The following is a 15483-nucleotide window of genomic DNA, read 5'->3' on the forward strand; positions in this document are numbered from 1 at the left end:
TTAAATAATAGTTCTATGCTTCTATGTTAGTGTTAATTAACATAATTCTGATCATATTTCGCTCATTCAAACAGCCTGAAAACAGACTTGTAATCTTGTAATCAACAAGCTTGTAATCAATGTGGCCGTAAAGTCACAGCTAAAGGAGGAAATACATCAAACCTGTTCTCCCATCTCCGAGAACACCACCCCGCTGTGCAGCGCTAAGTATGTGTTTAGTTTATAATTTTAATCTGAACCTAAATAAAACCTCTTTGTAGTCGTGCATAACCCATGCGGTAAGCGCCCGCAAAAGCGCTGAGTTATCCGAAATTTGGGCACGCAGGTACAGGCGTGAAGTGCGTGCTACGATGGATTCACGTGTCCGTGTAAAGGTCCTGGCCGGACTGGATGTGAAAGACGCCGTTCATTTACATGCGTTTATTTTCAAATTCTGACGTGCCTGTTTTTCATATGTTGAAGGTTTTAAGGTGTGAAAGCCTTAAAATAGAAATCTCTATTGTGAGGATCATGTCAGAAATAAATCCCCTCTTTCTGCAGTATCTGGTTATATACCAACTTTTTTATATATATATACACTCTTAATGCCCTTAAGAGTAGTGGAAAAACATGGTTTCCTTCACCTGATGATGTAGTTTCTACAATAAATAGTTAATTGAACAAAAAACCTTTGTTGTAATTTCTTTAAGGGTCAGTTTAATAATATATGTAACAAACTGTGATACCGTGATAACCGTGATACCGCGGTATTTTCCGAGACGGTTATCATACCGTGAAAATCTCATACCGTTGCAACCCTAGTCCCAACATGGAGGAACATCAGCACTCTGTCAAGAGTTTTACTAAACAGAGTGATCTCAAAAAACACCAGCGCATTCACACAGGAGAGAGACCTTATTACTGCTCCGATTGTGGGAAGAGTTTTACTGAACAGAGTAGTCTCAAAATACACCAGCGCATTCACACCGGAGAGAAACCGTATCACTGTTCAGACTGTGGGAAGATGTTTACTCAACAGAGTACTCTCAAAAAACACCAGCGCATTCACACAGGAGAGAAACCGTATCACTGCTCAGACTGTGGGAAGAGTTTTAATCAACAGAGTCATCTAAAAACACACCAGCGCATTCACACAGGAGAGAAACCGTATTACTGCTCCGATTGTGGGAAGAGTTTTACTGAACAGAGTAGTCTCAAAATACACCAGCGCATTCACACAGGAGAGAAACCGTATTACTGCTCAGACTGTGGGAAGATTTTTACTCAACAGAGTACTCTCAAAAAACACCAGAGCATTCACACAGGAGAGAAACCGTATCACTGCTCAGACTGTGGGAAGATTTTTACTCAACAGAGTACTCTCAAAAAACACCAGCGCATTCACACAGGAGAGAAACCGTATCACTGCTCAGACTGTGGGAAGAGTTTTACTGAACAGAGTAGTCTCAAAATACACCAGCGCATTCACACAGGAGAGAAACCGTATCACTGCTCAGACTGTGGGAAGAGTTTTAATCAACAGAGTAATCTCAAAAAACACCAGCGCATTCACACAGGAGAGAAACCGTATTACTGCTCAGACTGTGGGAAGAGTTTTACTAAACAGAGTCATCTCAAAATACACCAGCGCATTCACACAGGAGAGAAACCGTATCACTGCTCAGACTGTGGGAAGAGTTTTACTACCCAGAGTGATCTCAAACAACATCAGCGCATTCACACAGGAGAGAAACCGTATCACTGCTCAGACTGTGGGAAGAGTTTTACTAAACAGAGTCATCTCAAAATACACCAGCGCATTCACACAGGAGAGAAACCGTATCACTGCTCAGACTGTGGGAAGAGTTTTACTACCCAGAGTGATCTCAAACAACATCAGCGCATTCACACAGGAGAGAAACCGTATCACTGCTCAGACTGTGGGAAGAGTTTTAATCAACAGGGTCATCTCAAAAATCACCAGCGCATTCACACAGGAGAGAAACCGTAATACTGTTCAGACTGTGATAAGTGTTTTACTCAACAGAGTAATCTCAAACTGCATCAGCGCATTCACACAGGAGAGAAACCGTATCACTGCTCAGACTGTGGGAAGAGTTTTACTTTACAGAGTGAACTTATATTACATCAGTGCATTCACAAGAGATAGAAAAGTATCCCATATCTGTTCCTCTGCCATAAAAAATGCAAACCTTAAATCTTTCAGACAGCCAAAAACACCTCATCATGCACAAAATCTTCACTCTGTTACAAGAACTTCATTTAAAAATGGCTTTTTACAGGTTCAGAAAAATGAATCTTATCCAGAGATGATGTTTACTGAATTTCATGCTGTGTTTTTATGTATGTTTGTATACCTACATTAGTTAATGCCTGCAGAGCTCTTCAACACTTAGTGTTGAAGTTTTTACACACAGAATCATAAATGGTACCACTAACAGCATAAACTAGGAACATACATTTTTACAATTTTTTCAGTGATATGCTGAATAAATAGTAAAGCGATGATGCTAGCTCAGAGTAAAATCGTATATTAAATCTCAGCATTAGCTTTAGAACTAATAATAAACAAAAGTGAGGATTTTATCATTCTGGGACATTTTTAGGCTTAAAAATTGAATATGCTTTGCCATAAGTAGGAAATGATCATTTGGTCAACTTATGTCATTTACAGCCTTAACACATTCTCAATTGTTTACATATAAAAACTTTCTTTATTTTTTCCTCCACTCCACGTTTGTAGTTTGTAGTTGGAGCGAGGGCACTGCCAGTGTTTGCTCCAGATGTTAGATTAGCATTACTTAGTCTTTTAAAATTTAGATGTCGTAGTTTAAAGGAGTAGAGTATTCTTAGGAGTAGAGAATATTCTTAGCTTGCAACAGAAGGCCAACAAAACCCTTTTCAGAGTTTAAAAAAAAAAAACGGTCTAGCTGTAGTTTCCATACTGAAAGCAACACTCAGCAGGCTATGCTGCAGTAAGACTGCAGGATCCTTGATTCCCTCTACTGCACATGTGTCAAACACAAGGCCCGCGGGCCAAATGTGGCCACATCCAAGCGAGAGCTTGTAAGATCTTAGTGTCTATAATAAATAGGTCAGAAGCGTTCTTTGACCAAAAACTACTTTTCCCACAATGCTTGTCGATTGTATTACCCGCGAAGTTACGGCTTACTGCCACTACACGGCAGTGTAGTCATTGATGTGGAAACCCTGCCGGAGGGAAGGCGTAACTTCGCGGGTGGAATTGAGACATACAAACGTTTATCCCATAATGTCCAGAAAAAGAAAAGTTGATGCAGACGGAGGGCTGTGCTTCAAGGCGAAAGACCGGTATGCCTTTTGTGTTACGAAGAGTGTTACTGACCAAAATAAACGCTTTTTAGAAGAGATATAAGTTCTGTGTAAATATTTATAAGACAATAGCTGACAAAATCTGTTTTAATGACGTTAATAAACATCACTGTGACAGCGCTAGTCACAGTTTCACCTCAGCAAAGGACGAGGACGTGAATCACTTATCTAACCAGCCTTTACTGATTTCTGCCCCCAATAACCCTTTCAATAACCTCTAATAGACTTTAATTAGTCTTCAGTAGCCTTCAACAGTCTAACCTTGCAGCCGTGGTGTGTTCTAAACTCCGTAGTTATAAACATCCTGAGGTTAGCAGCGCGCTAACTGACCTGTTTATAATGTAATCCGAGCAGTGACTCCGTGACGACTGCTCTAAACTGCTGCTGTTAGCTGCTTGGGCTGAAAGATGAACTGTAGAGAGCTGTATTATTCGGTTAGTGGGGTTAAAATCTTTATTTTCTACACAGAAGAATTTTAAAAACTGTAAAAACGCTCCAGACTGCCTCAGCTGAGCCCTGTAGCCCGTGGCTGGGCTGTAGCTCTGACTGAGTAAAGACTGCGGGCTTGTGCTGCTGCTGCTGCAGCTCCGACTAGTGGTTGTATGAGGAACTGCTAAATCTGAGGAAATGCTAAATCTATCACATGTTCTTAACAGCTCACATTTTTTTTATTTTATATTTATTAAGCCTTATTTCAGTATCAAACGTTTTGATCAAAGTTAATATAACTTGTATTTGATGTCATTCCTATTCACTTGAATAATTTGGTTCTTGATTGATGGAGTTTTTGGATTTCATAACATGACAAATTAAAAGGATTTATGTTAATAGAGCAACAAGCAAACATTTTTTCCATGCAACTGTAACATTTGATTGAATAAATAGTATATTGAGAGTTATTTAACACTAAGGAGTAATTACATTCATTTTATATTACATTTGGTTACATTTTATTACATTTATAAGTTACATCTGGCCCTCAGAGGACAGCCAATATGCCAATGTGGCCCTTGGCCAAAATGAGTTTGACACCCCTGCTCTACTGGTTTTCTCATTGGTCTATGGTTCAGTCAGTCTGATTAAAAATCTGCAAGTTAATCTACAGGGATATTTGGTTGTGTTGTGTTGCTAAAGTTATATACTCTGTTATCTTTTCCTTATTTGGTATCGTTTTGCTAAAGGGTTTTTTTTATATCTCTAAAGGTACTAAAAATATCTAATCCATTTACTTTATTGATTGTTTTATCCAGTACCAGCTATTATCGTTGTTTTACATCACCTTATGTATTTACTCATATTCATATCTATGTGATTCAATAAAAGGCTTTTATATTGCAAGATCTGCAATCTTATCTATTCTTTCAACTTAAGCATTTAGCCAAAAGCTTTTGTACACAGCCAAACATACATTCAAGCAACCACTATATACAGTGCCTTGCAAAAGTATTCGGCCCCCCCTTGAACTTTTCAAACTTTTGCCACATTTTGGGCTTCAAACATAAATATATGATTTTTTTGTTTGTTTTTTGTGAAGAATTAACAAGTGTGTAAGAATACGGAGGAGTTTTGTCTTACTATGTTCATTGTTCATTGATTAAAGGGTTAATCTGTGTGTAACTAAATCAGCATTTCACTTAATCAGTATGTTATTCAAGCATTTAGCACGATTCATGATGATTCACATTGTGACTTAGAATGTATGTATATTGTGTCCTTGTGCTCAAAGCAAGGCCGTTTTTCTTGCAACTTAGCATGATTGATTTTTTTCCAGCGGAACCATGAGTTTCTGTACATGTAATCTATAGTCTGATAAGGTTGGGGTGACCGAGTTCTCGGCTGACGTATAGGATGAATAACTGCTTATCAGTATCAGGATCCGGGGGGTGTGAGGAGCCTCCTCACACACCATTAGACTGAGGCCAGGCGAATGCCTGTATTTATTAGACTCTGTCTAGGAAGAAGAGTAGAGTTGGGCGGGAGAGCTTCTCCCGAGAGGGACTACAGAGCCACAGGTCCTGTTCACACAGCCGAGAACTCTGGAAACCCCAACTTTTCTCACCTTTGGGGTTTTCCTCTTATTTTCACCTTTTTATTTCAATTCAATTTTCAATAATCTTTTTACTCAATTTTTGATGTATCCAAAAAAACTGTTTTGCTCAGAAGATTCTTTGAATAAAATCTGACGGAACTACAATTTTGGACTGGACCTCCTTTTCTTCTTTATGACGTATCATGCCAGATACATCATAATTCGAACAGTAGATCAATAATCTTTCAATCATGAAGTGGAACGAAATTTATTGGATACACATTATGTTGAGATACTCAGTATTTTGAGAACATTGGTATTTAACTTGTGTGAAACTGACACCAATAAATCCATAACTCCTGCTATTTACTTATATAGAAGTGTTTTTTTCTCAGTAGCTCAGTCGCTGTGAAGTGTGGATAATAGTTTTGCAATATATTGATTATCGCTGAATCGCAGTTTTGAGATATCACCGTTATCATTAATTTACCACTTTGCTCAAAGGTGCTGAAAAAAACTTGAAAATGGGCCTTGAAAGTGCTTGAAAAGTGCTTGAATTTTACATGGTAAAAGGTGTTTGAACCCTGTGTTTAAAAACCCCAGCAGCACTGCTGCACCTGATCTACATGTACCAACACAACACACACAAACACGTCACCACATTAGTGTCAATGCAGTTTTAAGAAATATTTATCACGAAAATAAAGCTCTCTGGCGCTGGGAATTAAATATACAGGGTAAAATTTAGGCTAATCGGATATGCAGGTGAAAAAATAAACTGTGAAAAAATATGTGTGTGAATATGTGTATGTTTATACCTACAAATCTCAAATGTAAATTGACATAATATGGACCATTAAATGACGGTAACAACCTGACTGTTTGACACTTAGCTAATCTGCATACCAGTAGGAGAGAGCAGAGATAGACTGGCTGTGTATGAAACGGTAGGCAGCTACCACAATCCCTCATGCCTGAGCTGTTCATATGTTAACACCCACTAAATGATTAACCCTTTACAAGTATTATTATGAACTTTAGGAAAAAGAATATAAACAGAATTGCCCTTTTTTCTATTGTGAGTTAAATGAAGTCACTGCTGCCTATTCTAATAAGCTAACCGTATGACTAGCTTGACGAGCTCTGGGGACATTTTTACATGGGATGTGTCTGAAAGATCTGTGGAAAAAAAGACATTACTTAAAATAATAAAAAGTATTATTACAAACGTTACAAAAGGACTTTCTGAGCTGAAAACAAAAAAAAAGAAAATATGTTTTATAAAATTTATTGAGATATCATATATATCCTATACCCAGTTTATAGACACATTTGGGACATACCAGGGTTGGACAATGAAACTGAAACACCTGTCTACAGTCACTCAGTTTTGGATCTTAGTTTTACATGAAAATAAATCTATGCCAGTTTTTACCCTGAGCTCTGGCTTGCTCCAATTTTTTTCCTCCTTTTTTCCTCTCTGTGTCACAAACTCTTCTAGTTCCTCCCTTTACCCAAGTTTGATTTTAGGAAGTCTTTATAGCCACAGGGTCAAAATGAGACGCATAAACACTACAGAGCAGGGGTCTCACCATGGGCGCAGATGATTATAGTGACCTCATCCGAAATCTACCATCTACAAGCATAAACGTTGGGGTTTTAATTTAATTAACTGTACGTTTGTGGAATTCTGTGTTCCACAATGCCCTCGTTTTTAAACTAGGAAGCGTTCAGTTCAGAGGTTACATTGTTCGGAGCTCCATGTTCCAGTTCCAATGTAAATTTAACGCACCTTCTCAAGTCCGGGGTTCTAAGGAGCTGGTAACTGCCTGTAGACTACAGACACAGGCAGTTACCAGCTCCTTACGGTACGTGTCCACTGGCACTTTTTTTCAACGCAATCCGCTGCGCTGGATCTCCTTGCTCGTTTTTGAATTAAAATGAAGCAACAGAAGTAGACAGTCATAAGTTTAATAATTTTTTTTTTTTACCAACCTCACTGTAACCTATAGCTCTATAATTCCATATTCTGCCGCTTTCAGCTTCTCCTTCTGTGGTTGAAAGGCGCCTGTTCTGTGTGTGTGTGTGTGTAAGAGGCTTGTGTGTGTGTGTGAAGACGCAGTCTGCTCTTCCCTCATTCCCAGCCTGCTTTTCCCTGATTGGCTGGACTGGACACAGTGCGGCGGCCGGATTTATTTGAATAAAGTTGAGCCGGAGGGCGGAGCTGCGTTAAACGCAACGCAACCCGGCATGCACCGAGGCATGCAGCGGCTCTCTCCATTGATTTTATGTATGATGTTATTATGATGTTATTTTAGTAAGCAGTCGCTGTTAACTGAAATTATAAGATGTAAAATGTTAACATTGTCTTCCTGGTCTTGCCTAGGCTGTAGCAATGAAGAAACAAAAAACAATGACAGCGTTTTTTCAAAAACCAAACAATGTGATATGGAATAGTAGGATGTCAGTGATTTGGCATCATGGTGTAAGAATGCGCGCAGATGGCACTGGGGACATATTGACATACCAGACCAATAACAGTTTCAGTATGGCTAGTGTTGATCAGAAAAGTGATTATTCTAAAGTTTATTGCAGCATATATATATATATATAATTTTACAGCTTGGTCCCCCCCAGTTCAAAATGTCCATCTGCGCCCCTGGGTCTCACACTCGCGGGCCAATTGCGAGACGTGTTGTTACAAACAGCAGAGATGTAGTAATGATTCAGGACGCTGTGACACATTACAAATACGTGCTTTCATGCTGAAATACTTTATATTATGCTCTTTAACAAAGACAGACATGTGGTATGGCATATTAATGAGTGCATAAATTAATTATATATATAAATTAATTATATAATTTCTATTATTATTAGAAAAATAACAAACGAAAATTAACCCAAAATGTTGACAAAAATATAATCTAACGAATTTCAAAACATAAAAACAAAAAACGTTAAAATGGTATTAATACAACAGTTTAACACCTGGATCAAACAGTTATAAGGATTTATATTTATGCTTAGTACACAGACTAAGCTTAATAGAGCAGACACAGGCATTCTGCTGTCCAGAATTTTAACAGATGCTTATTCTTACTCAATAGCTGGAGTTTTTGAAATGAAAAATTAAAAGAGAAAAGAACTTTGAACTGGACATAACTTTATTTATGTCATTTATGTCACATTTCACTTTGCTATTATGTAACTGAAAGTCACTTTTAATTTTTTTTTCATATCTAAAAAATAAAGCATCACCCTGTCATCTGGTGCTGCATGTCAAGTATATAAACCTTAAAAAACATTTGAAATACACAGCAATATAAAGCTATATGTTAGCGTTCATTTCTTATCACCAGGGCAAATTTATTTAAAAAATGTATATATTAATTAATTGACTAAAATCTCTCCTGCGCTTTAAAATGCTGCAGTCACGCAGAACGAGCTTGAAAGCTTGCATGGCACTGCCATTAAAAAAAACTTTTAATAAATAAAGTCCTATAAAGTGTAGCAAAATGTATGGTATTAAATTCGAATATTTACTCATATTCAATCAAGAGAAATCAGGCAAAATGCGCCGCTCTCTCTCTCTCTCGCATCGCCGAGCTAAATTCAGCGCGAGGCTTCAAATAATATAACAACTCAGTTTAGTTAAATTAATTAAGATGAGTGAGGACCTGTAAAGTTAATCAAATATTGTCAAATATAAAGGATAGGTTGAGGTTTTAGTGAGCTGTTTCAATTATTTGAAACCGAAACTAACTGAAACTGATATTATTCTGCGCACTATTAGAAAGCCTTTGATTTTGTTTTAAATGAATTTTTATTTTATATTAATTATTTTTTAATTCATTTTAAATATTTTTATTATTTTTATTGATCAAATATTTTTTTTCATAAGATATATATTTTTTTATTTTTGATGTATTAATTTTTATGATCTTTTTAAAGTTTTTTATTTTTCCTTTTTTATCTTTATATTTTTTCCGTCTATAGTAAATGTTAGTTTTTATTTCTATTTTTTCTAATTTTATTTATAATATTTTTAATCCCTTTTAAACTGTAAATGCTCAGCGGCACAGTAAATGAGGGTCCTACTCCAGTGTAAATAACCGATTGCTTGATTAATATTCAATGTTGCAATCCAGTTTTTACATAAACAATAAACAGAATAAATAATAAAATAACATTGCTGATGTATCTTCAACAGCACATCGCATCCTATTCACTTCAATGGAGAGAGACACTGCATACCGGCTGGGTTGGGTTGCGTTGCGTTGAACGCAACCCCGCATTCTTTATTCAAATGAATCAAGCCGCCGCGCTGCTTTCAGCCAATCAGGGACTTCACACACACACACATTCGAGCCTTACACACACAAACGGCAAAATATGGATTTATATAGAGCACAGTAAAGTTCATTTAATCATTAAAAGTTTAAAATTTACTACACCTGTAGCCTTATTTGGATTCAAGATACGCCCACACGGCGAGACGAGAGATTTGGTGTTCTGTCGACTTGTGCTACCCTGACAAACCGTGCTACCCTTTTGTGTATATTTAAAGGTAAAAGCACAAAAGTAGCACAATATTAGAGCATGTTTCCAGCAGAAGTTCATGTACTATGTTTGGATAGTCTAAACCACCGTATCAGGGTAAAGTTATGGTAGTAAGAGTTTATTATAATCTTTTTTTTTTTAATTTAAGATCATATTTTATTATTATTATTATTATTATTATTATTATTATTATTAATTGCCATTACACTTTGACAATGTAATGACAGTCCAGGTTATTAAATGAACAAAAAATATTAGAAAAACAGAATTATTATAGTACACTTGAAATAATAATACAAATGTAGGTTAGCACTTTAGAAAGCGCGTATCGATGGGTAGCATCACTCGACAGAACACCTGGCATGGCAGAATGTGTTGAATAAAATACGTGTTCTTGTCGTGTGCGGCCCAGCCTCACCCAGTCTCTACCTACAGCGGCCCCCAGATAGAATAAGATTGAGACCACTGCTATAGAGCCAGAGAACCAGCTTAAGTTCCAGACCTGAAGATTCAGACCAGTAGTTCCAATGAACTTAATACACATAAACAGTCCACAAATACAGCTACAAACTACAAAAGCATACAATAGACCCAACAATAAATGCTTAATGTTCCTACAAGTACAGGCGTTTAACAAATATCACTCATTTGTATCTCTACAGGACGCCAGAGCAGCCAAAACATTAAGTACACACAAAAATCACCAGTCACACGGCATATTACTTAGTTTCACATTGAAGGGCAGCCTTTAAAAAGGCTTTTTAATATAATATGACACAATATCTGTCTTATTTCCATGATAGTTAGCTAAATATTTAATTAATCCAGCATGCGCTCTCCGTTTTACTACTAATCAATGCGCGTAGCCTGACCCCTTCATCCGAGCGCAGAGAAGGGGCTAGGCAGCCATGGCCCCGCCCCCGGAGTGAAAAGCATGAGTCTTATTGGTTAGATTGTCCTAAGACTTTTCTAATAGACTCATTACTACACCCTTCTCAAAATCAGGAGAAGGGTCCGCGGACACGTGAGCAGAAGACATTTTAAAGAGCTTTGATTGGTCAGTACCGCTGTCAATCATACAGTCCTATAGCAACGAAAAACACAGGCTAATGCTTTGAATTAGTTGCTGTTTTTTCGTTAATCTATAAAATAAATGCTTACACTTGCAATAATTATATACATCCTGATAAAAAAAATAAGTAATTATTTACATGCACATTTGGTCAGACCTTAGAAGGCATTAGAAGCCTTACTGCACACCACTGATATGTATATTGAATATGAATTATACATAATACTTAAGGCTGGACAATAATTTAAAATCACTGATTGTCTCCAATAATGTTTTTGTAATTTTTAAACGAATATATGTTTATTAAATATTGGCCTGGAGTTCTAAGACAGCAATGGTCCTCCAACTAAAAAATATTCTTAAGAGGCATTTAGTATTTACAGCATCTGTTACTGACTGACGTTCATTACAGAGAGCTGCGTCAGTTCAGTGCATTAATTTGAGAAGAAAAGACAGAACCCAATAGGCATATGTATAGCCATACACCTTATATAAAGGTATATACACCTTATATAAAGTTCTTAATACCAATACAGAAATGAAGAAATGTATTGTGTGTAAAGGATGATTTACACTTCTTACATAGGTATAGGCTTCATAAATGTATTTAAAGTAAAAAAAAAAGTATTTATTGATTTTAATAGTTCCTAGATTTTTTTTGTTACAGATGTACTGAGCCATGAGACTGCAAAAATGTATATAAAAAAATGCTAGAACTGCATCATTTTTAATTTCTGCCTTGAATGTCCTGAATCATTACTACATCTCTGCTGCTTGTAACAAATCAAACCACATTTACATATTTAGTGAGTGTGGAAACATGGGCCGGTTCTTAAAAGGTTCCCTGGAACCGGCTCCGGCACCAGCACTTTTTTGGTGGAAAAGAGGTATAAGAAGAGACGGCTCTTTCGGCTTGCAAGTAGCTCCTTATGTTTTTTGGTTGCTTAATTCAATTTATTACCAAATTATGTGTACAATGAATTAATAGAGTTGAAACATACATTATATAAAATATATATTATTTATATGGCTTTATTTTTATAAAAATAAATAATGAAATACAAAAACAAAGGCCCATCTCAAGTAAACAAACAGGTCCAATGTAAATGTGTATATTAATTTCAAATGTGCAACTCTATACAGTGAAATAAACAGCACTGAACACCATCAACAAAGTGTCACTCAACAAAATAAAAAATAATTGTGCAAATAAAAAAAACAAGCATCCAGGTGATGTTTTTTGAAAACTTTAGCAAAGATTGACATAAAAAGGAGCTCATGTTTGAGGGTTTGATTGGTTTCTGTTATGATCTGCCCTGTTGTGGAAGAGGGAGCTGATGTTGCTACATAACACAGTTTATGTGAGGTCACATGTGTAAGGTGTGGGTAGATCAAGCACTTCAATGTTGAATGCTCTTTTTGTCAATCAGAACGTGAATCATCTTTTTTTATGTTCCATTGTATCTTAATTCTGGCAAGACTTTTCTTCTTTCTTTTTAAAGAAAACTAAAATCTCTGTAAATATGAACCTTGGTGATATATATGTTTTTTTTTCATACACTGATCTTGATTTTAAGTATATTATTAATATTATTATTTTATTGAGTAAATACTACTATCATCATTGTAAATACTTGATTTGATATCTTCGTACTGGACTTTACTCCACTTTTGAAATCCTTTAGAGATTGCTAGGAATAAGAAATGCCTAAAAACTGTAAGAGTTTATGAGGAGCTTTCACTGTTGCCTCTTGTTAGTATTTCACTATTTCTATCATTAGTTTTCTTCCTTAATGTATATTTTTATGCTGTCTTCTACTGTGGTTTATATGTATCATCGTAAAACTTTAATTTATACATTTATATTTATATATATATATATATATTGGCTCACTCTCTGGAGTCAGCGCTTGTTGTTTATTTCAAAGAGCCGGCTAAGAGTCTGACCCATCACTACTAATAACTACAGTGCCGTAGTTTAACACTTTATTGTTGTGCTGTTGTACCAGAAAAGAATGTAGACTGTTAAAACTTACTCCTATCACCATGTTCTGTGTTACAGGAACCAGAGTCACTGAAGATCACAGTGGAGACGGAGATCGTGGGAATCTCCACAAAAGGTGATGAGACTGTTCTCCTCAGTGACACCATGGAGGAGTTCAGCGTTCCCGCCACTGTGTGGAGTGGTGATGTTAAAAGTAACTGTTGTGAGGGAAGGGGAGGTCATTTTAAACATTGAAAGCCCACTTTTTAGTGAACCATAATGTGGTAATTCGACAAGTTTTTGTGTTCAGATTGTAATATTTCTTAGCATGTTCTGTTAGGGTTTTTTGGGGGGGTGAGGTTGTATGTGTTTGTGCTTTTGATTTTTGATTGAGTGTGTTGTGTTTAAACTAATTCAAAATAAAATGTGTTTAATTGTTTTTATAACTGTCTTTTGAATTTAAACACATTCATTTAAGCTTACTATCCTTTCCTGCTAAAACAAATATTCTATGGTTTTTATATTTTTTCTGCTGGTTTTGTGGTGTTTTGCAGTGTTTTTCTAAAGGTTTTTATCAGCCCTTTTAAACCCTATGAAAGTATTTTTTTATAATTGGCATTTTTCAGAAAGACATGTGCTTGTGGTTTATGATCATAACTGTTTCTGCTTTTAAGAGTTTACACTGCTGGGCTGAAGATATACTAAACCATAAAGAGGCATATCTGTGCTGCACCACCATTTATTCAATGGTATTTGGATATTAGCATTTAACCAAAAGTTTTAGAACACAGCTCAATCAGCCAAAAGTATTGGCATTCCACCATTTAGCCACCGGCAGTAGCTTTTATACTGTTTGTAACAAAACAAACGATAGTGTGATATAAACTTCGTCCAACACTGTATTGGATGATTTACACTTATGTATGTACAGGCTCACAAATCTATTTCTTTATTTGAATAGTTCCTATAAATGTTTTGTTACAGATGCACACAGCAATGAGACGATATAAATAATAGTTTATGCTAGACGTTCATTATCTTTAATGTCTGATTTGTAAACCACATTATCACATGCACTGTATAAAACTATTCGCCATTCCCTGGTTCTTAAAAGTTTTTATTAAGGACGCAGACGGCGCGGTCGCTGCGGGAATTTTTTTATTTTTTCTCCCCTGCCTTCATCTTCAGGTGGGTCAGAATCAATGACTTCCCAGAGCAGATTTATTCTTTGTCTGATTTCTACCTCAGAAGAGTGTCAGACTGTTTATAAACAAATACTCAGCACAGAATTTCAGATTACCACACAGCATTTTCTATCCAATAAGTAATCACTTAGGAATGTGTCTGATTGACATCCCAAAAACCGCACCGTCCACCGACTGTTGGTCCTCTGCCCGGGGCACCAGGAGTTTGGTGATGCATTTCACCTGGATGGGAGACTCCTTTTAGTAGAGAGTCGTCGACTGTGAAAACATTCTGTGCAAACAAAAGAGCACAACGGACTAAATATAAAATATTTGTTATGTTTCACCTAATTTATTGTATTACCCATGATTCACCTGTTCATATGCAAATATTTTATTTGTTGATTGGTTGGGAGAATAAACCATATTATTAAACTGTTTTGGGTTTTGTGGGGCTATTGTGCTGTTATTGTTCTGTATATGTAACGCTTGGTACTATTTAAATAATATGAAAATAGATAAAAATATATCTTTTTTAATTGCTTGGTAGAGATGCGTGGTGTTGTTTCCACCCAGACACTTTAAAATGGGGACACAAGTGCTGCTAAGTAAAAAAATATCTATTTTAATTATTTTCATATTATTTTTTATTATGTAATATTTAATCAGTGCTAAGCGTTACACAACAGAACAATAACAGCAAAATAGCCCCACTTAGTCCAAAAACAGTTTAATAATATATAGTTTGATAAAATATTAGAATATGAACCGTTTAATCATGGGTAATACAATAAATTAAGTGAAACATAATGAATTAAACAGTATAAACATTATTTTGTATGTTTGTGCTCTTTTCTTTACACAGAATGTTTTCACAGCCGACGACGCCCTACAAAAAGGAGTCTCCCATCCGAGTGAAATGTATCACCAAACTCCCGGTTTCCCAGGCAGAGGGCTGGCAAGTGGTGGATGTCGCGGTTGTTGCTATCAAGGGCATAGGAGTGGGTTTGATATGGGGGGGGGGGGGGATAATATGAATTAAAGCCCACCCTATAGTGTCTTAGAACAACATTTATGGAATTACTTTTAATCACAAATGAACCATTTTTTGTCTGTACTTCTGTTTGAGGGACAACAACACCCCAACAGCCACAATGGACAGTCGAGAGACTGCACGGAGAACCCTTCCAAGCACCACCAGTGAACTACCAAAGTCCACCAGAAGTCTCAGAATCTCCTTATCATCTCCTAACCTATGTGGCTCAAGACAAAGCAACAACCCCAACACATTTTTATAATA

At 36.4% G+C, this 15483-nt stretch overlaps 2 protein-coding genes across 2 annotated transcripts in view; both read left to right on the forward strand.

Moving 5' to 3' along the window:
• The window catches only part of LOC125801477 (zinc finger protein 239-like), a 558408-nt gene that overhangs the window by 11843 nt on the left and 531082 nt on the right, over nt 1-15483 (forward strand). The window lies entirely within an intron of this gene.
• LOC125801246 (zinc finger protein 135-like) lies at nt 800-5545 on the forward strand. The gene has a single exon (XM_049477667.1). The coding sequence runs from the start codon at nt 809-811 to the stop codon at nt 1988-1990; it is 1182 nt and encodes a 393-aa protein (XP_049333624.1). The 5' UTR covers nt 800-808; the 3' UTR covers nt 1991-5545.

Source organism: Astyanax mexicanus, chromosome 4, assembly GCF_023375975.1.
Source record: "Astyanax mexicanus isolate ESR-SI-001 chromosome 4, AstMex3_surface, whole genome shotgun sequence".
NCBI lineage: Eukaryota > Metazoa > Chordata > Actinopteri > Characiformes > Acestrorhamphidae > Astyanax > Astyanax mexicanus.